Raw genomic sequence first — 23,925 nt, 5'->3', positions numbered from 1 at the left:
AACTATGACTCGGAATTGAAAGTCTGCGTTGCCGAGCGATGAATGGAAATTAATGAGGAGAATCCCAAAGTGATTTCCCCCTTCACTTGGACAATCTCCTCTCAGTTTCAATGTAGCCGCACACAGGAGACACGCTTAACAATTATTATCCATCTGTCAAAAGTAATTACGGCTGCTGGACCAAATGCCATCACTCACCATTGAGACCTGATTCGAACCATCCATAAAGTCTGCAACAATGAAAGAGTTGGAGGATCAATCATTATAAGATGAATTTGTGATGGGGAAGTTGCCCCATTTGAACTTAACCACTTCACGTGTCTTGTTCAAAGCGGTAGAATATAATTTTTACATTTATTTCAGCAATTAAAAGACATTTAAAAAAATATATCAAAATGCTAACGTTAGCATGTTAACATGCTCACAATGACAATGCTACCATGCTTATGTTCAGACAACCATGGTACTGTTTATTGTGTATTATGTTTAGTGTATTATGTTCACCATCTTAGTTTAGCATGCAACCATTTGCTAATTCAGTAAACCCCTCCATTGGTTGCATTAGCAACAGACTGACCAGCAGTGCCATCCCTAGAGCCTCAATGAGACACATTCTAGCCGGACATTGAAAAGGTATACAGTAAATGCATCCAACTCGCCAAGATGCATATAATCTTACTCCTCCCAAGGGTTTCTGTGATCTGTAGAATAGACACTAACAGAGCTTGTCCTGTAAAAGTGGCAGCTAAAGTCACACAAATGATCCGTCCTTCTCCTGTCACGTACAAAGTGAAATCAAGAAAGCCTCTTAAGAAATTCCAACACGTCATACAGAATAGTCCAAAAAAGGGCCTCATAGGTCTCTTCAAAAAGGTCTTTGGTGAAGTTAAGTATAGGCGTCAGGAAGATTATTTGGTGGGGTCAAGTAAGGTTCAAGTTAAGATAAGGGGAAACACTTGATGGCAAAGTACTGGGAAGATCAAGATGGATGCAATCAAGAGTGTAATTATGTTTACATCCGTGGCTAATGGTAAAATAAATTGCATCTGGAATTTAATAAACATGAGACAAGTTCAGATGGGGTTTACAACCCTTAACTAGAGCTATTTTTCATGGGTATTTGAGTCTAACATTTCTCTGCATTCAGGCTTCTGACCTTAGACATAAATTAATCTATGAAAGTGCTTGTGGGAAACCCAGAGTAGATCATTACATTCCTGTCTCTGAACACAACACAGAAAATAAAACACTGGTAAAAAGCCTTCAGAAAGGTTGATGTCTATGCTCTTTTATATTGAGTAGTCTCCTATTGTGCCCCGAGTTTACAACAGGTCTGGATTTAAGAACAAATGAAGTTCCTTGCCACTCTAAGTCAGGCAGCCAAACACATTAGGAGAGCATACAGCACAGTCACTCCTGTATATGGAAATGTGTGTCACACTACATTATAGTGACTGTCTCTTAACCAAGGGACTGGAATTGGAATTGGGAGATTAGCCTTTTAACTTGCAAAGAGAATGAGCCACATCTCTCTCTCTTTTCTCCTTCCCTCTCTCTTTTTTCTGCAAAGACCTGACTCCAATAACATAAAACACAATGCCAGCTGCAGACTGAATTTACAGAAAGACCCTAACTGGCCTGAAGACTACGGCATTCATTGCTGTAACAAGGCATCGAGAGCAAGGTTTTTACATTTCCCACTGCAGACGAAAATTAGCATAAATATAATACTGCCTGAGGTCAAATTTTCTTGTTCTAGAAAATCTGCCCTTAGCAAGAAGGCAGCGTAATTAAGACAGTCAGATTTTAGTCCCCACAGCTGCTTGCCTTTGAACAGCCCCCGACAGTAACATGCAAAGTCAACACACACTCGCACACATTCACCCAATTCTGCACGTGCGAGTAGACCTTCTATTTCCGTTTCAAGCTCCATGCTTCGACTGGGTTTTTTTTCTTTCTTCTTCTCTCCCACAAGCATAAACGGCACACTGGAGTCAGACAGGAGGAGAAAAGTCGCAGACAGCTATTGATGGACTCTGTGAGGGCTGATATCCTCTAGTGTGGGCCTACCACAGGCCCGCTGTCCAATCGAAGCGTCCAGCAGCCACCCACCATAGAAACAGATTACTCAGACCGTGACTAAAGGCTTCCCTCATACCACCAGAGCTGCTGAATGTTAGCAAAGTAGAACAATGTAGCTTCTGTACAGGATGGGCACATCACATAAGCTGTAACTATAATGCCTTAGATGAACACTTCATTAGTGGATCGTGAATGCACATTGAAGTCAGAGGGTCAGAAGGGTACATGAGTTGTGGATGTTTGCTACCAAGCACAGAAAATTACTTTGAGTTGTAAATACTTAGTGTAAATTATTAATAGGCAAATCCAACTAGCACACATTCATGTCAAAAGACACAGATCTGGCTTTCTTTTTGCCATGCACGACTATATACACATCTGCCTGTGCTGCATACGGTATCCGTATGAGCAAATACCCTGCATCTCCAAAGAGTGATTGTTTAATGAAAATGCTGAAGGTGACATAGCTCCTCACTGGGGTTCCTCTCAAGCATAAAAAGCTCAGATGGCTCCAGAAAAAGCATGGTACTTTTGTTACACATCAGAGACGTAACATTTCCATTGGCCTCACTTAAACTAACAAGAGTGAAGTGAAGTGATTCATTAGCAGCTTTCATAAAGTCTTACTTGAGCCTTAATGAGCTGAGGGATATTACAGCAGCATTGGTCTACATTCCTGAAGACCAAAATGTCACAAACTGATTTAATGCAGTACTGAGTACACTGATCAAGCAATCTTCTTGATAGAGCCTGACTATAAAAGTTAGAGGAAAGTGAGCTTCGGCACACATTACCAGTGGATTAAGAATTTGGAGGCTCATTTAAAAGTGAACACTTGAATCTGTAAGCACACTTTCTACATTTACAAAGCCACTTTTACAAGTGCTTGGTATAAAACATCTTTAAATTTGCACATTATTGTCGAGATCATGACATTTTTTTTTAGTGTGAAAAAGGGTTGCAGCTCTCAGTTGCAATAGCAGCTTCCTGTTGCACGAGACAATTAATGGAGGCCTTTCTGGGGCATTTCTGCTGCTATTTCTACCCGGTAATAATACGAGATTCAAAGTAGGACGTGGTACTGTACTGTGGAGGTGGAACAGGTGAATACAATAAAAGCAACGCCTGCGCATGATGCAATCTAGCGCAATAAACCTGGAACAAATAATACCTTTTCTAAGCTACACATTGAACCTTCAAACTGAGTTCACAAAGCTTGTGTTTGTAGTTTATATACAGTCTGATTTGTAATGCTTTTGGCTAATAGATTAATAGAGAAAATGCACTTCAAACAGCATTGTAATGGAGCAGGAATGCTGCATGTATGGCAGGTGGTCCCAGCAGTCTGTCTGTCTGCAGATGAATTGGAGCCCCACAAAAGGATGCCCTGCTTCATTCAAACCAAACGGGTGTCATTGTTTTCACTACATTGGCTAGAAGAAGAGTTTCATCATTCTTGCTGTCTAGTTAACTTTGTTTGCTGTGGTGGCTGTTCTCCCTATATTTCCGTAGATACTCCCTCTCTGTTCACTACATCAATAATACCATCCAGATTGTGCTGCTAAGACCTAAAACTTGTCCTCAACTTTGACCTTCCTGAAGGAGAGAATACATGTGATTTTTAATAGGCTGTCTGTCTTATTTGCTACCCTTTATCTGATCTGCATCACAACAATAACACTGCAAAACAACCACTCTAAAATCAATGACACTGCAGCACTCTTCCTCCCTGCTCCCACCCCCTCACCCCTGCTACACAACAACACTCCTTGGCTCGCCTCTACGCTGCCTCCTCTTCCTCTCTGTTTATTTTCCTCCACCCTCTATCACTCTTCTTTTTCTTTCTCTGGTGATCCGTGTCCTAGAGAGGTAACATCTCTTTCTGTGCACGAAAGGTGCAGACAAACCAATAAAACATCACATAATCTGTTTTGTATGTATGTCTTTTTGTATATTTTAGTATGAAGACTGTGTGTGCATACATATTTGTGCGTGCACGTGAGTGGCCAACGGCTATGCATTTAAAACATATCTGTCTCTAGGCAGAGCTTAGCTGCTGAGCTTTGATCACAATATGCCTCCCTAAAGCACATGAGGTCAGGCACAACTCAGAGAAACCATCTGCCAGCTGACATTTCCCCCTACTCTGCTTTCAGCATCATCTATTTCCTACCACTTTCAAGCAAACTTCTGCCTAAAGTACTGAGCTGCAACTTTGACACACACACACACACACACACACACACACACACACACACACACACACACACACGGTGAATCTTGGAGAAGCATTAAATTATTATAGCCTATAATTTAAATATATGCTCTAAAAAAACAGGCATGGCTGGCCTTTCCTTATCCTTATATGAGATCAGATTTTTTTCCTTGAAGGAACGGTGAAAATCTATGAAAAGCTCCATATTACACTGTGATTAAAGTTTAAAATGATGGGAAAAAACATTTTATTTCAAATTAAAAAGTTCTAGCGACAGCATTTGGAATCTTCTGCACTAAGGCTTTTTCACATTCATATTTATATCTACATCTTGAGAAAATTGAGCAGGTTTTTGAACCTTTACGAAAGACTGATAATCATTCCCTTTGGTTCATACAATCTATTTCATACAGCTCGTGCATTAGGACTGTGAAAACGCGGTTCTGCTGTTTGCTCTTCACACATTGTCATTGAATTGCGTCAGTTTTATACTATAAGTGTCACATATTTTCTTTGTACAGATCTACACTGAGCAACAGGACAACTATAGAATTCTGATCTTAATCAAATCTAACAACCAACATGTTTTCAAATGGAAGTCCCTGACGTGAAAACTTATGTCATTTTGCCCGTGACCTGGTGTGTATCACTTTAGACGTCCTTGACACAAAAAAGGTTGAGAACCACTTGTCTAGACATCACATTTAATCACCCCATATAAAAACACTCTTCCACTTATGAGAAGGCTGGTTTGTAGAAGCATAAACTGAGTGTCCCTGTCTGGGTGAATTTAAGGCTTTTAACTCAAAATAAATGCTGATCAGGTGATGCAATGTTTGATACAATTTAATCCTCATTAATCTTAGATTTAGCTCATAAGTGTCATTCCTTGACAAGGAAGGGAAGCTAATTTGGCTTTACTCCTAGAATGGAGCCTTTTAAATATGTTTTGCCCACAAATTCAGCTGTTGCTTCATAATGACCATCTAAACCAATGAAAAAAACAAAAACAGAGTGACTGTTGAACATAATTGGCATATACAGTACGTCTATATAGGTTATCAATGTTTTCTCACAGTCACACAGGAACAGCATCTGGGCAATTACTCCAGTTATAACACATTGTGATGCAAAATGGGATTTAATTGGGGTTTCCATGAAATTATGCAGAGGTCATGTAAAAAATATGGGCCATAACTAGGAGTGGGTGATGTTTTAGTGCTCAATTACACGAGTCTTTCCGTATTTTATACCATGACATGTTGTGGTAAATTCATAAAATTATCCTTTTGCTATAAGAACTGTAAACCACAATTATTTGATAGTGATGGAAATTACGAGTCTTTGATAAGCGCCGGATCTCATGGCTCCATTCCTTTCTACGAGCCATTTTTTTTTAAAGGGGTGGGTGTTACTATTTATCTGCAAATATTTATCAGGCACTGTGCATGTGCGCCCCTCTGTTACACATGTTGGATAAAAGTGTCAATAAAAGAGCTTTTGATGTGATTTCAGTGATAAACCTGGCATTGTGGATCTAGGGCAGGCAGTGAAATTTGGACCCCAATGATACAAATAACCGCTCCCAAGTACTCATTTGCGAACGTGACATCACTAGTATTTGAGTTGTAGACTGTTGGTTGGACAAAAGGAAGACAGCCAACGCTGAAAACACACCAAGCAGCGGCAAAGTGAAGTCTGCGGCGAGCTGCCATGCAATGTCCATGGAAAGCTACAGTCCACTCCAGTTAGGCCATTTCATTCTGTGGCTAAGTGAGGTCAAAGTAAAAGGCAGATAATACCCGTGGCCAATCAGAGTCCAGTGACTCCTGTAACATGTTGACCTATGTTTTCAAATAATGTCTGGCCCTTTGCTTGGTGTGTTTTTAGCGTAACAAAGCGTGAAAAAGGCGTCACGTTGGAACCTCACGGAGTCAGTGATGGTCATTTTTTTTGTTTCCAGACCTTTTACATAATAAATGATTAATCGATTTCTTAGTAAAATGATCATCACTGTTATTAACATTGAAAAAAAACAATAGTTTTAGCACTAAAGAGTATGTTTGTATTGTGGAAGAAGTCGTTCAACAAAGATTAGAGCAGACTTTTCTCCGTGGTATTTCATGCAGGAAAGGACTGTCCTCTCTATGAGAAAAGGCTGGAAGATGGACAGACCCAGAACTGAGGGCAGTTCGCTTTAAAAACAGAACATGAAAACTAGGGATGCTCGATATTGGCTTTTCTGCCGATATCCGATATTCCGATATTGTCCAACCCTTAATTTCCGATACCGATATCACCTGATACCGATATATGCAGCCTTTTTACACCAAAATTCATTACATATCACCTATTATGGAATTAACACATTATGCCTAATTTTATTGTGATGCCCCACTGGATGCATACATAGATGCAACACGGCTTTTCAAATGTAAACACAGTCTGTACAAAATAAGTTATTGAAAAAAGTGCCATTCATTTAATTGTTTGTGTTTTTAGAGAGAATATTTTGCCTCAAACAAAACTACAGACAACATCACAACAAGGAAGATGCATAGCTTCAGTCCAGAGTAGTAAACAAACTTAGTTCTCTTTTTCCAGACTGAGTAACTTGACAAATAATACAATCAATAAATTGGCAGTCAAGCTCAACATGCTAACCTGTATTGGATCTAATGGATACAGCACCAGAAATTACCTTCTCGACGTGACGGTAAACAACGCTGTACAGTTCGGGTAAACACTGGTCTGAGAAATACTTGCGACTGGGCGTTATACAGACATAACGTGGCTCGAGAAACTACACAAGTTTGGTGAATCCGGCATCTTGAACGATAGAAAAAGTTTGTTTCTCGGTGTCGGCTGTTGCTTCTTTTCATCACTTTGCTGCACAGATGTAGCGTATAACTCCGCATGAATCTTCTTGAGGTGAGTGATCAAATGTGATGTATTAAAGGAAGACGCCTTGTTTCCTCCTCTCATAACTGACGCCTTGCAGTCATTGCAAAGCGCACATTTACTGTTAGTAGATGACACTTGGAAATACTTCCAAACCACGGACATCTCATGCACCGGGAGAGCTGAAGCTTGTTAGCCACGGTTAGCAACCTACGAGTGAGCGTGTTGTTGTTGTTATACGTCATCAAGCACGCGCCTGTAAACGGCCCGTGTTGCATTCAGGTACACTCGGAAATGCTGAAGCCTACGGCCCGTGTTGCATTCAGGTACACTCGGAAATGCTGAAGCCTACAGAACTAACATCGGTTGTAAAAACCCGATACCGATAATTCCCGATATTACATTTTTAACTCAATATCGGCCGATAATATCGGTGGGCCGATATTATCGGACATCCCTTATGAAAACATAAGTGGGTTTCAGCTGGGTGACGTAAAACGTAAGGCAGTAACATTAGTCTCACTTATATCACAGGAAAGGACAACAAAGGAGCGTGTATATCCCAAGATATACTTTAGATCATGCTTATGCAGGAATGTGCAACCTCTCTGTGTGTTTCCAGAGCTGAAAATGCTGCATGTCCAGATAAAGAACGTCTGCATCACGAGAAGAGAAATAATATGTTTGTCTTGTGTTTTAAAGCCAAAAACATGTCATATGTAATTTCCGTCAGGATAATAAAAAAATGTTGAATCTCTACAGTAGTGAACCATTAGTTGTTTTGCCTTAACACCTCCATGGCACTTTAGAAGAAATGCATTAGCCACATTCCATTTCCAGCCAGGCACAATGGGTATGAGGAGTGGGTTGATGGAGACATTTAGGCAGGTGGAATGATTTCAAGGCCTGTATGTGAAGCTTTAACATTGTGATGATGGTGATGTAATGAGTCACTGTGTGCAAGAGGAGGCGATTGTTGCTACTTCTATGCTTGGAAGTCTTAATTCATCCAGCCTCACTGAATCATCAATAAAAAGAAAGAAAGAGACTGAGGGCTTTGGTTACTGCGTCACGGCCATTTGCTCATCATTCCAATTCACTACCACGCGCGCTGCTGACGCTCTCTGTTACCCTGGCTTGACTTCAGGAGTGGCATAATGCCCTCTGTAAGTCTGTCATGAGTGTGTGTACTCATCCACAAACAGATAAATCAAAACAAAGTGAGACTCGCAGCCACTCTCGGCCAATCCCAAAATCCCTGGAGCTGTCAGCAAAGATTCACAAGCACGCCTGTTGAGTCACAGGAAGTGACATTTTTCACAAATATGAATCACAAGTTGCAGGACACAGTTCCTGCAATGTGTGCCAACATCCTCCCTCGTGGGTGTGTTTTTTTTCTGACAGTGATTCTGGATGAAAGGCGCTGTGTGCCTGGATTCCTGTGGCCCCAAGGCGTGGGTTCACAGAGCAGGCAGCTTCTTTTAAACATCCAGCATGTGTGTTATCGATTTTCAAGGTAACCTGGGTTCATTTCACTGCCACTACCGAGTTACTGTTTCAAAAACTATATCTATGTGTAGCACTATCTCTTCATCCGTGGTATTTTCATGTAAACTGAATGGTGGGATTTCAAAACTAGTTTGTCTCTTAACACATGTAAAAAATTAAAAAGAAAAATTCACCAGATGCATGCACAGACTGTCCTCATTCTTACAATTTTACAACTGTCAGGTGCTGTGAATATTGAGCCACTTGACACCCACAACGTCTTTAGCACCATTTTGCTGTTGAGAGAACACATTTTGCTGTGTTAATTGACAATCAGGAACACTCTTTAAATGCAAGCAAGGAACATAAAAGGGAAATGTGAGAGATTTTAGTCGTGAGGCATGTGACACAAAATCTTGCATTTGAAACCTCTTGGGTTCTAACCTGACTCTCGCCAGATACATTTTGTTCCGTCGTGACTCCACCTAGCTCCACTCAACGATCTGGGATCTCTTCATAGGAAAGTGATTTCAGGTGGTCGAGCCATCAGGATTGCCGGGCAGGGGTTTTATAAATGTGATGCAGCGAAGAAGCGACTGTTGTGTTTCAGACAACAATGGCAGCTCGCATCAAGGAAGCAGGCATCATTTTCATTATATTTCTTATTTAAAAGAACACCAGAGAACGGCTCTGAAGGCTTTTGTTGGTGGAAGCAAAGTTTTCGCCCTTCTCCCGACTGGGTTTGGCTTTTCCCTGCGTCGCTCTCATCAGAGTCCCGGGTTGGTTTCGATGTGAGTGGTTGAAGTAGCACGTCAATAAAGATGACAGACAGATTTATCCAATCATATGCAAGGACTTTCTGATATCACCTCCTGAAATCACTTTCCTGAGCGATCCCAGATACATGAGTGAAGTAAGGCGGAACGAAATTCAAGTTACTTGGGTTCAAGACAGCTTTCAAACAACTCGATTCAAATAAAGCCACAATAAAGTCTTAGTTGACTTAAAAAGAATAAAAGCAACAAAAGTTGTAGAGCAGGAATCTAGGGTTAAAAACGCACGGAAGATTAATCTGTTTAAAAACCAGTGTTGCACAGTTTATGCTGTTGTTTTAATAGCGTGGCAACATTTCAAAGATTCAACTGAACTGAAACAGCATTTTTCACGAGGCGACTCACACTGCTAACAGTGTCCCCAGAGAAATATCTGCATTTCAGATTTCTGGGGGAGGTGTAACGTTTAAAATGATGTAAATGAATGCTCTTTTTAGGTGTTGGGCGCTGAAACACGAGTGGAATGGGGGATAAATACATGATGAGAGAGGGCGAGAGGTTGTAGCTGAGTGATGTTTTATATCCCCACATTAATCCCCCTGCACCCCTCCCCCTCCCCTCCCTCTCTCTCTTAGCATCTTTGCACTAATCCGAGATAATAGCTCAATTGCAGACTTCTTAATGATCATTTTGGGCAAGCTAGCTTTGAGACACGCAGACACAGGGCAGTAGGCCAGTAGGGCCAGTGACCATGTAAACAAATGCAAACACAGCAGAGAATAGACATCGGCTGTATCAGACTAATGATGAGCCTCAGACAGTTGAAACAGAGTTATTAGACACCAGATGCCAACAAATGCACTAATGCACTAAGTGCAGCAAGGGAGAGAATGTCTAGTCATTCTCTGGCGGTCAAATTGTGATTAATACCTAATTAACTACTGGTCGTACACCCAACTGTAATAATTAAAGGGAAGAAATGTACGTTTTAATAGTTTGGTTTTTGAAGTGATAGCGCCCCCCCCCCCCCCCCCCCCCCCCCCCCAATGTTCTCCTGTGGGTGTGAATGTTTTCCAAATTGATGATTTGTTGAGTATTTTTTAAAAAGGGACAGATGTCTCCAAAGTACCCAAGACATCGTGTCAATGTTTTTAGGCTATACAGGGCTAGGACGCGCTCCAGTCGGCAGCGTCACTAAAGTTGACAGCAGGTCTTTAACACTGCGGCTCTAAAATGTCAGTCAACTGCTCCCACCTAAACTTCTGTTTGACTTTAACATCTCCTTGATATCCTCACTATGAGCACAGACTTTCAGAGCCTTCACTTGTACGGCTTCTCGCTTAAATGAAAAAGATAAATAAGGTACAGATAAAATGGTAGAGGTTAATTTCATTTCACTTCACTTTCACTCAATTTTATCAAACTATTTTTGCTATAAAAACTTTGCTTTATCTAGGTTATTAAAAATTGTTACACTAATTAAGGCTCTATTATGATAATGTGTACTGCGAGCGAGTGAGTAAACAGAAGACAAATTGACCACAGACCCGATGGAAAACATGTTTCATTGCATGGAGAGATAAAGGCTTAATCCTTCCCACGCTGTGTACAGTTGTCAACAGCCGTGGAGATTAGGGAGAGAATTTGATAGGAACACAAACAACTTCCCCGACTCGCCCTGCAGGTCAGAATGATTTCTTTGCCCACTTTCTAGCACTTCAGATTTCACTCGTTTTTATGCCACTCTCTTTGTTTTTCCAGATCACCAACAACGCCTCACTTCTACGCTGTCAAATGCATCCCTTCACACAACACAGACAAGCAGAGGCAAAGACCGTGGGGGTAAATACAAGCACACAAACCGAGACATGTTTTCAACACTGATGAGTCAAAAACATAACAAGACGATGGGTCTCCCTCTTTCCCCCCTGCTGACACACAGCAGAACCTCCCGCAGCACTGTATTATTATTCTGCAATTACAAGTAGATCTCAGTAGTTGACCAAACTATTTCCAGATAAACAATCAGTGGCCATAACTTCACTTTTTTTTTTTAAATATCGCTGTCAACTGGCCTGGCTGGGTAGTGTGCACACAGGACAGAACAGAGAGAGGAGAGGAGAGGAGAGGAGAGGAGAGGAGAGGAGAAGAGGAGAGGAGAGGAGAGGAGAGGAGAGGAGAGGAGAGGAGAGGAGAGGAGAGGAGAGGAGAGGAGAGGAGAGGAGAGGAGAGGAGAGGAGAGGAGAGGAGAGGAGAGGAGAGGAGAGGAGAGATCTAATAGCAAACACTTTTCTCTTATTAAAAAAGGAGAAGGCTTTTGAAAACATTCAAATGCAGAGGATGAGCGACAGATGAGCAACACAAAAAGTAAAACCCATAACGTGAGGTCCAATTACTTCCAGTCACCATTGAAAAACTTGTTTCTCAATCAGTGTGTTCACATGCAGTTTAAAAACCCGGTTATAACCAGGCTATTGGCATACTCCGGTTTCTCAAACACCATGTAAACACCATACCTCGAGTAAAATCAGAGTTCTCATACCCCAGTTAACAGACCTAGAAAACGCTTTACCCTGATTATTTTCGGGTTTCTCGTCTTCGTAAGTGCCGGGATTAGAACTCCCCCCTCCCCGGCGTTGGCTTTTGACCCAGAAATAGAATAAACCAGGAAGCAACGGTGCCGAAAACAACGTGCAAAAAAATAATTAATTCTGTCCAATAGTCGGCCGTTTTCACCCCGCTTGTGATTTTGACAACGGTGAACCGAAAAATAAAGCCGTATTCTGACCAGCTTTTCCCATTTCACCCCCTTACATCTATACGTGGGGTACTTCAATAATCCGATTATTCTCCTAACCAGGCTAAGGCCATTTTCGGGTAACTAATGTGCATGTAAACGCACTGACTGTTAACATTGTATCCAAAGCTATAGCTGACGCCATTGAAAGAAATGTTAATTTCTCAAAGTAAAAGCCGGTAGTAATTGTGAGAAGTGTCAAGAGATGAAAAGCTACTGCAAAACTAATCTTAGATAATGTGATTAACGTACAGACTGTGTGAGAAAGTAGAGAAGATCCACATAACAGACCATGTTTTTGAGCCACACCATAAATAAAAAATACCTGCACACTAGATTCACTCGTAGTTTTACTCCATCTTCAACTGGTGTAAGATTTAAGCTGAGCAAAAGTGCAGCTGAGGTTAAAACAGTGTTGAATAAAGCATTAAGCAGGGGCGGAGGGATACTTTTTGCTTTTCTAAATCAGGACTTTGGTTAAAACAACGGCAGCAGAGCAAGCTGCATCCACTGAAAGGCTTTGGGATAAAGAAATTAACAACAACTACAGGAGGAGGTGTGGAGGAGCGCCAGAAGTTTCAAAAGTGAGCTTGCCTCTGAGGGAGTTGTGCAGATTTATTAGGTAAAAAAAACACAAAGGAAGGAAACACACAGTGTGCTGCTGACTGTGCATCTCAGAGGAAAACAAAAGAATACTTTGAGCTCTACGTGGCGATGTGAAAATGCCTCCCTGCGGGTATCGATGTTAAATTCATGAACAAATTGATTGTTATCACGTTCAAGGATGAGAAGAAAGTCACGCGGACATGCTGGACTTTGAAGGTAAAGCAGATAGATGGAAACCGGGTGATGTGCTGCTACAATCAGGATGAGGATCAAACAGCGGCTCCGTGTCAGAGTTGGCCGGATCTGGCTTTGAGAATTCGAGGCAGAATTCTTTTGTCGCCTCCATTGATATCAACTCCAGACGGGGTGGCTTTGCATCTCATCCTCCACAGAAATGTTGTGCAACCAGTCAACAGAAATATACAGTTTCTATTATGGTTTATGTGGATTCAAGGTTGCCAGTCTTTGTAAGAAAAGTGCAGAGTTCATTAGTTTGCATTCATTTTTGTGTGTGTGTATTTATGCTCACGTACATCTGCTCAATACTTGTGCCTATGCATACTTGAGTGCAATTATGCATGTATGAATGTAAGGGTGCATGCAGCGAGGGACTGGTCAGTGGGGAATAGAGTTTGGATGATGGGGGATGGTGATGGGATGGAGTCTGGGGGTGGACTGTTGGGGGATGGGGTTAACGGGAAGAGGGTGGAGGAGGATCATGATGCATAAAGGGTATGAGCAACAACATTGTTTTCAGAATATGTGCACCTGTTCTGTGAGGTTCAGCTACAAGCACTAGTTAGGTGCTGGCACTGGCACTGGCATGACAAATAAGGAGCTGCGGCAAAGGTTTCTTCCTGTCAGCATATTTTGTAACTATGGTCTGTTGCACACATTCAGTCACTGGATTCTTGGGCTTGGCATTGTGTTGTAAAATAATACACTGTGACTACAAATAGAATTTAAAAAGTGAGAGCATCCATTCAACCACTCAGAAACTTAATTAAAATATGCAACCACTTCACAGACAACAAGAGACTAAACTGTGTAATTCCTGTACAGGACAAGCTAAATCCTTACCACACTCTCCCCCTGTGTGGAGCGTATGTTGTGCAGGTTTACACTTCACCGCACCACACTGCCTGTCCCTGTCGTTTAGCCTCCTCAGATGTAGAAACAGAAAAAGAGTTTACTGAAGCAAGCCCCTGAGAATGACTCTAATAGTAAACACATTAAATAAATAAGGCCAGAGCTGCAGTGTGTCAGAGAAGATGTTCTCCAAATCAAAGTAAAAACTTGAACAACTGCTATCCTTAGCCAGTCATTGGTCCAACACTACCAGAATGCAAGTGCAGAGACAAATGTGACTCTGCACAGGCCAACCAGCCTCATCCGCCTGCCCACGCAGATACAGCACGCATAAGGGAAGGAAATGAGCACCGTGTGAAGGCCGACCTCTAATCGCAAGTAATGTAGAACTGACATAATCATCAAATGGTGGGTTGACAGTAGTCTCAGCTTAAAAAGGATTTCAGAGAGAGTGTTTTCACTCAAACCCTAAATATGACAGAAGCACTGTCTGATGAGAGACACACAGGGGAGGAATAAAACCTCGCTGACAATTCTATATTTCATTCATAAAGGAAATCGGAGGTAATAAAGCCTGACACAGTAATGATATTCTCCAACATCAGGGGTTTGTGTATGTGTGTGTGTATGTGTGTGTGAAGCAGTGATACATGAATGTTTTAGGAGCAAAGATGCTCCAAATGACCAACTCTCTCTGGCATGCCCTTGGACTCGCCCTGCTGCCCTCAGAAACAGGGTAACAACGGCATCACCTCCAGACTGACATACAAAGAAACAATGAGGTGCACACATATACTCCTGTATACAACAGGTCTGTGTGTGTGTGAGGAGGGGGTTTGTGAGAGAAAGACACAGAAACAGACAAGGACAGAGAGAGGTATGTATGCATGTGTGGGGAGGTGCAGGAATTCCTCCCGAGCCACAATTAACCCAGACACAGAAGAACATTGCTGCATGGCGAACATTCAGGGCTTGGATTCAGCGTTGGCACAGCTTCACTGGTTTCAGCGCAAGTATTCTTCCAAAATATAGGCCACTGGCACGCAGTCAAAAGGAAACTGGAATTCTATTATTTCTTTGCAGAACAACACACCCTAGATGTACCTGTCAAAGTGTTGTGCACTAGACCCATGCATCACGCTATCTGTCTCACAGCTGGACAGTTTCTTATTTGAAGATGATTGGAAAATGTTTCCAGCCAATCAACCCTGTTTTTAAAAAAAACGTGTGTTGAGCTTTCTATATATATATAAAGCTCAACACACGTTTTTTTTATTTCTATATATATATATATATATATATATATATATAGAGAGAGAGAGAGAGAGAGAGAGAGAAATAAATAAAGGAGCAACAGGGATGAAATAACCTGCACACACACTCCACCTGAGGTGCACGCACACACGCACACACACACACACACACACACACACGCACACACACACACACGTGCCTATTCCCCACTCAAAACATTTGTGCCTTTTCGTAAACTCTGAAAGCTTTTATGTCCCCCTGAAAAATAAGACACTGTCCTGTACAATGAGCGAATAGAACAAAAAACTGATAAAATGCTAATAGTATAGCAAATCGATCATAAAATAATACAAAATGATGGGAGGGCAGGGACCTAGGGGATATATAGGTGCAGATTCTGGTTCACAACTGTTAACATTATGCAGCTAATTAAGATAAAGGAGATACAATACACATTCCAGTCATGAACAGAGCATTAAGTCAAGCTCTAATGGATGGCTAATGGGAGCAGTTCCAGGTATTGTCTCCTGATGAGATTCACTGTATAAATCTAATTACTTTTTTAACTATTGGAACATTTTTCATAGATAAGAAAAATGTACTTTTCATTAGATCATAAAAATGCAATAGGATGCTCAATTGTTCTGAGTGCGTTTCATTGGGAAGAGTGGAAAAGGGAGGAGCTGAAGTGACATAACAATTAGGTGTTTTATTATTTCCATTTTGATACTATTGTAAACAGGCTATTTCTATTTATTGTGATATTTTCATAACAACCCAGTCATCGCAGGTCCTTTTCACAGTCGCCAGACCGCGTTTGTCTCAATGTATCCACAGATTTGAGCACTTACGACAGTTTTCTTCATCACTGTTGTCTGAGCAGTCGTCATCGTCGTCGCACCTCCAGATAGTCGGTATACACCTTTTGTTGTTGCACTGAAACTGTCCATCCTCACACTCATCCGTGGCTGGAAGGAGAAAAGGGGAAAAAAGTGGGGGGGGGGAGAAGAAACAGTGTCCAGATGGATCAGCAACAAACGGATATAGTGGAGTAGTAACCGCTTGGAGTTCAAACTGTCATTTGCAAATGAATGCCTAATTGATATTCAGCATTCATTCAGGTCAATTGGCTGAGGCGCTGGGAGCGTCATGCCCTGTTTTCTTTCAATTATTGATCTACTTTACCATCATAATTAAAAGCTGTTATGGGAGAGAGAGCAGCAGAGGAGGAGGCCCTGTCAGCCAGACATTATGCTCCGGAACATGAAGACAAAGATCCAGTCTGGGCTACTACAGCTACTACCTCTGGATGCGGTATGGACGGGAAACACATGAAAGATCCTGGAGCACACGGCAATTCATTCAAGGACGAGGCCACCGCACATCAACATCACACAAAGTCAGGTTCTTGTGTAGTAATGATGGAGAAAAGTCATTTTTTGCGTCCTACTATCACAGCTTAAGTGCCGGAGCGCTTACAATCTCACCTCCACAGCTCCGTCACACACACACACATATACATGCACGCATGCATACGCACGGTTTGTATTTCATTGTATTAACGTCTCACACTCATAGGAGGAAAAAAACAAACAAACACCACTGACCTTCCGAGAAATGAAGCCTCAGGGCTAACGAATGAAAAAGTAGCAGTGTCCTAATATCCGTCCACATTTCTGAAGGAGGTGATGGAGCTCATTCACATCCACTAAACAAAGCTCCAGAGCCGCTCTCGTTGTAAGGCTGCGACGCTGCTGCCTGCCTCTCCGCTGTGAGACACCCCCTCCCTCCGCCTGACTGGCTGCCCCGGGCGTGACGACAGCGCGTGGGGCGGGGACAAGAGTAAAAGAGGAGAATGATGGATTGGTTTGGACTATTTATAATTAGAGCAATCCTGTTTTTGAGATTAAAAATGCATTCTTGATATTGGAAATAGTAGTGGGGAAAAATTGAAAATAAAAAATGCAACCCATTTGGTAGCTCTCAATCAGTCAATACTATCCCAAATAACAGGAACTGAATGGGCCTTGATTGATGTTTGTATCAACTACTGTTTTAGCTCTAAAATACGTAGAATAGAATAGAAAAACCGAATTGCAGCTACAACTTTATTATGCAGGCCACAAATATTACACATGCTAAGTGTTGGGTTATTGTGTCCACTATGAACATATGATGGTCTGATATGAACCAGGTGGAATATGTAGAATCTTTATTAAAAGCTTTTTTTTTTTTTTTTAAATAATACACCACTGGGCATTTTGAGGGGTACAGAATGAAAGTATTGCTTTACCATTATAAAAAAAATATTTAGTCTGAATCAGGTTGCAGGGTTGTATCAGAGCAGGGTTGCCAGGCTGGCACCGGGTGAGTTTGCCAATCCTGCAGCTGTGCGATTTTTCCCAGCAGCTGAGTGTCAGGAGACGGGAAAAAACAAGAGTCAGTAGAAGCCAAGCATGGACTGAGAGAAAGGAGTTCAATGGCATTAAAACACACGCCCAAATGGCTACATTTCTCCTTGATCGGTCAGATCACTTTCATGTTTACTTAGCTGTAACGGTAACGGCCTTCAGCATCACTGTCTCTGCTGTGGAAGCTTCTGGTCTGCTCACGCCAATCAGAGCTAGCTAGCTAATCGATTACACACATAGACTGTATAATAGTCTTACACACCACATAAAGAAAGACTTCCAGCTGAAAACTGGCTAACGTTAAATACTGTTGTAAAATTAATTGATTAGTGGAGATTAGTCATTACCCTGTATGATTCATCACCTGACATGGCGCAGGCTGATCGCTTGACACACTCTGCAATGAACCTGGCAACCCGACTGCTGGAATTATTTTTTGTTGTGCGACAATGATCTTAAGACACTAGATGGCGGTGTTGTGCTCATTCTCCATATTCAATATTTTCAACTCAAGTATTAAGGGGTTTTAATTCAATGGTAAACATTTAACATTTTTTAACTACCCTGACATGGAGCTATGTCTTTGTCTTATTTAATTCACTACTGAAATTTATTAAACCTTAATATATTGATATGAATTTTATCATGATACAATATTATATCGACTCTTTGGACAACAATACGATTTTGCTGATATCACATAGTCTTCACAATATATTTTAAATTCGATTCAGCAGCCTGCGATCGATATGAGACATGAGACGATATCATTTGCCCATTTCTTACAGTGACATATCAACTCATGAAAAGACAGTGATAGAAAAGGGGTGGGGCCAGATAAGTGAAAACATCTTCCTACCTCCACCTTCCTCCTATATTTTTTATTTATGTTGTTTATGACAATGTGTATATTGCGTTTTCTATAGAGAGAGAGAGAGAGAGAGTGTGTAAGAAAAAGAGACAGTGGGGTCCTAGGGTTGTCCGTGTCACACCCACTGAGCCAGTGAAATCCATTTTGGAGCATGACAGGCAGGTAATGGTGGTACAGTGGTGGGGAGCAGCAAGAACAGATAGGAAGGGATCCAAAGGTCAAGCAATTTGATGTCCCTGTGGTGTGTTTGTGTTCACTTTGGGTGGAGTAATTTAGAAAAGTAGCTAGCTAGAAGTCTACTCAGGGATGTACTTGACAGTGGATCCACGCCCACACGCATTCATTCTAAAATCCTTTATGATTGCCGGCCTTAACAAGAGAAGAAAATAAATTATACCTGATGGAGAGCAGAGGGAGGTGAAACACACAGGACAATATGGCTTCAGTGAGCAAGAAAACAGCGCTCTGGGCTCCACCTGTTTAAGCAACTACACAAGTATCTTGTACAGTACTGTATCCTGTTCAACAACCCCATTATTAATATACCCCCAATGCAATAATATGATGTGACTCTCGTCTATATGTAAATTATGCTTAGGTGAACCGCAGGCTATACGGTTTTTCACAATCAGCATCTACAGGAAAAGCCCCCCTGTGCCTTTTTCATTAACCAAACTGCAGCTTTATTGCTCTTACTATTACCACAATGAGGTAATACTCGTCTGCAAATAAAAGTGCATCAGTAGTATATACAAGGTCTAGTGGCTCCCAGCCAGCAAACGAGGCTGTCTTTCAAATCTAGGCCACGACCATTTGCTGACAGCATAATCAGTCACTTTAATGTAGATAAGCTGAAGGATAACTTAATCCTCCTCTCAACCTCAACATATAGTAAATGTACTGGCAGACACTAGCACACACTTGCACATATTTGCACATTGCATCTTATTCAGTGCCATTAAAGTCATGTCACTCAGCAGAAAATCAACATAGGTTGAGCCTGTTGTCATGGTTGCACAGTAACCATCTGACAAGAATGAGGAGGTTGGAGCTGACTGAAAAGAAAAAAAGTAATAATAATAATAAGCGCAGTTGCTGTTGAACAGGTGTTCAAATGTGTAACAGGAATTATTGTCTGAAAATCAGTATGTCAGAAATATCAGCCGATGTGATATTAGCTCAAATTTGTTCCTGCCTGTGACAAATTCTGAATATGAGGTGTGACCAGGGTGTTTAGCTACAGGGAAATATTCAGACACAAACCTCACCCCCAATACTGCAAGCTGCAAGAAAATGACCTGGGAATCACGAAGTAAGGAGTTTTTAGGTTACATTTCTATCTCCTCAGGGTGTATCATCTCCATCATGCAATATATGGGTCTATTATGAAACATGTACAGACCCAGCTGCTCATAGTAATTGCTCACGTACTGTAGGTTTTGCACCTTCAAAGATAATTATAATTTGCAAAGTACAGTATGTGTCATTATTCATGCCCATCTGCCTTGCTTAAGTAAAAATTAAAGCGATAGATAATTGATGTACTACAAGAAATGCATTTGGTTTAATTGAAAATCTGATTTTCACCCATCAGAGATAACATGGACTAAATTTAATTTACAGTCAATTTGCTGTGAGGAGTGAGTCATGAAAATGCTTTTATCACACTGAGGATTAAGCAGGAGGTGGGGTAAATCTGAGAGTGAGAGAGACTGTCAATCAACTGAGATATGCAAATACTAGAAAACACTTTAAAACAGAACCTATTTCACCGTTTTGCCTCTACTGTTAGTGGGCAAGCCACTGTGGCAATAGTATCTACAAGCAAGACAAGTAATCGAGCAAGAAAGAAAGAAAAGAAAAATGTTTCTACAAGTTGAAAACCTTGAGCCTCTTAAGGGAGACAAACAGCAGACCTATATATTTATTTTGTGAGCTTGAGATGCTATTGTTTAGCGTGTTAGCATGCTAACATTTAATAGGCACAACTTCTAAAGCAGCTACTCTGAAATACTTACTTTATTGTAATTGTATTTTCACTCGTTATATGTTTCTATTTATTGTGTCTTATCTATTTAACCCATTCTTAGACTGATGGAATAAATGTCTTTGGACTATTTAGTAGTTAGGCTTTGGCTAGGTCAGGGGTAGGCAGCTCCGGTCCTGGAGAGCCACTGTCCTGCCTGTTTTAGGTTTCTCTCTGCTCTAACACACCTGATTCTAATGATTTGCTCGTTATTAAGCAGCTGAAGCTTGTCACAGTTTGATTTTTGTTAGACTCAGGTGTGTTAGGGTAGGGAGGAACCTAAAACATGCAGGACAGTGGCTCTCCAAGACTGGAATTACCCACCCCTGGGCTAGGTTAAGTCATTTGTAGGTTGTAAATGTTTTTGTTTAATAAATGCTCTTTTTCTCCAAACTATGGCCCCTGTGTACAAGCTTCAGATACCAGGGGTCCCATTTCACATATCTTCACTATGTCTTATGCTCATACTAGCCTTTTTCATTTTTTGTGAATAAACTGAACTGAATGTTTTAGTATCGCAGGTATATTTTTCATCATAATCCAAATTTTAAACACATTCCATTTTTACTTGATGATGGCTCAGTAGGTTTCATCCTCTGGTGACCATGAATGTCTGTAAAATCTTACATGGCACCCACTATTTTGTGTATTGAGTGAAAGTGGTTGTGAAGAGGTGACCCCTTTTTCTGAGCAGACCTGTGACATGTAATGCAATAACTGTCTACTTCCCCACAATTTGATACACTGCAGATGTTTACAGTGAACCATTTTTTATTATCCATCTAGCACACAACATGCCACATCAAAATCCCTCATCAATCACGTATTTTGACAGGCTGCTTACAGATCAGTGCTGTAGTGATATAAAGTCACTTCATGACACGCTGCTGAGTGACATCTGGTTTAACTTTGGGGAAAGCCGCAAGGAATACTAAAGACTCAGGATTGGTAAGGTTCATCTACTTTTGCTGTGTCACCTGTTTGCAAGAGGCCTCGTTAATGAATGAATCAATTTTCTATCATCAACATGATAGATAGATGGACAGACAGACAGACAGACAGACAGACAGACAGACAGACAGACAGACAGACAGATAGATAGATAGATAGATAGATAGATAGATAGATAGATAGATAGATGGATGGATGGACGGACGGACGGACGGACGGACGGACGGATGGACGGACAGACAGATAGATAGATAGATAGATAGATAGATAGATAGATGACATAACTGTACGTATGAAATAATCACAAGTCTATTTTTGTATATGTGTGACTTAAATGCTTGAAAAATGAAAAATACTGAGTATTTTCTCTCCAGTGCAAGATTACAATAGTGTGCAAGGATCAGGGTCATCCAACAGTATAGAATATCTCAGATGACATAAATGTTGTCATATCACCCATGTAAAACATAAGAATTATATAAACATAATACAAAGAGACAAAGACATGAGTTAGCACTCTCCATACCACACCACTAGATTTCTTGTAACATTAGAAGAGGTTACTTACTTTAAGCTTGTATGGCTGGAGGTCAATTTACATAATGGATTCAAGAACGGCTGCCACCATTCTCACATACACTCACAGCAATCATGGAAATCAACAGTTCCTCTTGCATGTGAGCAGCATTTCAATGGAAAATGTCCCTGACCACTTTTTACAGATATATATTTCTTCAGAGGATTCATATGCACATACAGAAGCATACAGAGCTCACAGTTTGCAAATAATTACGACCCTCCAATCCTTTAACATTTACAAAATAAATAAAACTGGCCACATTTCTTATTTAATTAAGCTTTTAGCATTTGCTGAGCATGCATACAGTTTATTTTCCCTTTTTTCTGCTGTTCTCTGGTCACAGCTGCAGAAGCTGGCATCAGCAGGCTTCATGGTTCAATTACAGTGTCGCTATGAGCACCGAAGCAATAAGAATTTTTGTACCTCGTTCACGAACACTTCAACAGCTGCTTTTGAAAGAGATAAGAGAGCCACTTTTGCTCAGTTTCCTCCCACCTTTCACCAGCTGGTCGAGGGAAAGTGGAACAGTGATGCTCTGGTTCCAAGCCCTGTTTGTCTAACCCAGTGGTCTGCAACTGTGAGATTAGTTCATCCTCTTTGGTTGATGTTGCACCTGTCAGTGAAATCAGCTGCTGAGGTGCCGGGCCAGAATCACAAACTGTTCACATAAATCTCTCTATGGCACATTCTTGGACACACAAAGAGCACTGCTGCAGGTTTGTGGAGTCCCCTGTTTCTGCTCAACACTACAGCGCCCTACTTTAATCTACACTATAAACTGTATCTGTGGGGCGGCTGGGGGCTGAGTGGTTGGAGGAGTCGCTCCATGTGAAGAGGCTGAAGGTCCTCAAGGCAGCGGCCGTGGGTTCGACTCCGACCTGCAGCCCTTTGCTGCATGTCTCCCCCTTTCTCTCTCACCCCATTTCCTGTCAGTCCTAACTAATAAAAAAAACTTAAGAACTGCCAAAAAAATAATCTTTAAAAAAAAAAGTATTGTATCCTTCCTTCACACACACAGCTTAAAACTTAAACACTTTTAAGTGTAAGGATGTTCTTGCGGACGCTCTTCTTAAATAAGTGATTATGAAAGATGGTTTTGAGCTTGGTAGATAGCTTGGGATACAGTTTACGCATCAACTATAATAACACTACAAAAACATCCATAAGCTAATTTGCTTAAAGGATATGCAGCCACATAATGCTCCGGGTTGGCAACCATCTGAAGTATTTGTACTTTCCTCAGGTTTTTCCATCTGCTTTACTTCCACTCCACTTTGTTTTAGAGGGAAATATTGCACTTTTTATTCCAAAACATTAGTTTCTTGTTCATTGTTTCTTTGGATCCCCATTAGTTGTTACCAAAATTACAGATGTAATCCATGTTTAGGGCATCAATACATTCTTTTATGTACATGCATAAATGATAAATACAGTTACATCCCCGACATTAATTCAAGTTAGATCCACCTCAAGGAGCTACAACTGAAAAATTCAAATTATATTTAATTTTAATACTTTTAATTCCTCTATATTTTTGTTCAAGACTTTTTTACTGTATGCAACCGTATACAGTCGTTTTTGTACATGCATCTTGCAGGCTACAGTCCAAACTGAGATGCTGCTGCCCTCTACAGGTTCAACTCTGGCAACTACAACACCTCACATTGAGCATGGGAATGCATGCCAATGCAAAGACTATTGTTCTACCTGCCTTTTCACTTTGAAATAAAAACAACTGATAACAACAAAACAAAAGAAATCTACATCCAGTTTTATCAGGGCCGTTCAGGATCCCCTCCCACAATGCAACCGGCATCCACAAGGCCAACAAACAGGTATTCAAATGTAGTTGTATTTTGCTTGATTGCTGGTTTAATTACT

General features: G+C 41.0%; 1 protein-coding gene across 1 annotated transcript in view; it reads right to left on the bottom strand.

Annotated features, from left to right (window-relative positions):
* Positions 1-16,879, bottom strand: part of LOC310958038 (low-density lipoprotein receptor-related protein 8-like) — a gene marked incomplete at both ends in the record, with an annotated part of 81,220 nt that extends 64,341 nt beyond the window's left edge. Inside the window, 2 exons of the mRNA XM_083928833.1 lie at positions 16,057-16,173; positions 16,813-16,879. Coding sequence (XP_083784959.1) covers positions 16,057-16,173; positions 16,813-16,879 — 184 coding nt within the window. The remainder of the gene's footprint in view (positions 1-16,056; positions 16,174-16,812) is intronic.
* Between the last annotated feature and the right edge of the window lie 7,046 nt (positions 16,880-23,925).

The sequence above is a fragment of the Echiichthys vipera genome (genome assembly GCF_963691815.1).
Source record: "Echiichthys vipera genome assembly, chromosome: 15".
In the NCBI taxonomy this organism is placed as follows: domain Eukaryota; kingdom Metazoa; phylum Chordata; class Actinopteri; order Perciformes; family Trachinidae; genus Echiichthys; species Echiichthys vipera.
The sequence above is the reverse complement of the archived record's forward strand: the minus strand, read 5'-3'. Positions and strand labels throughout refer to the sequence as shown.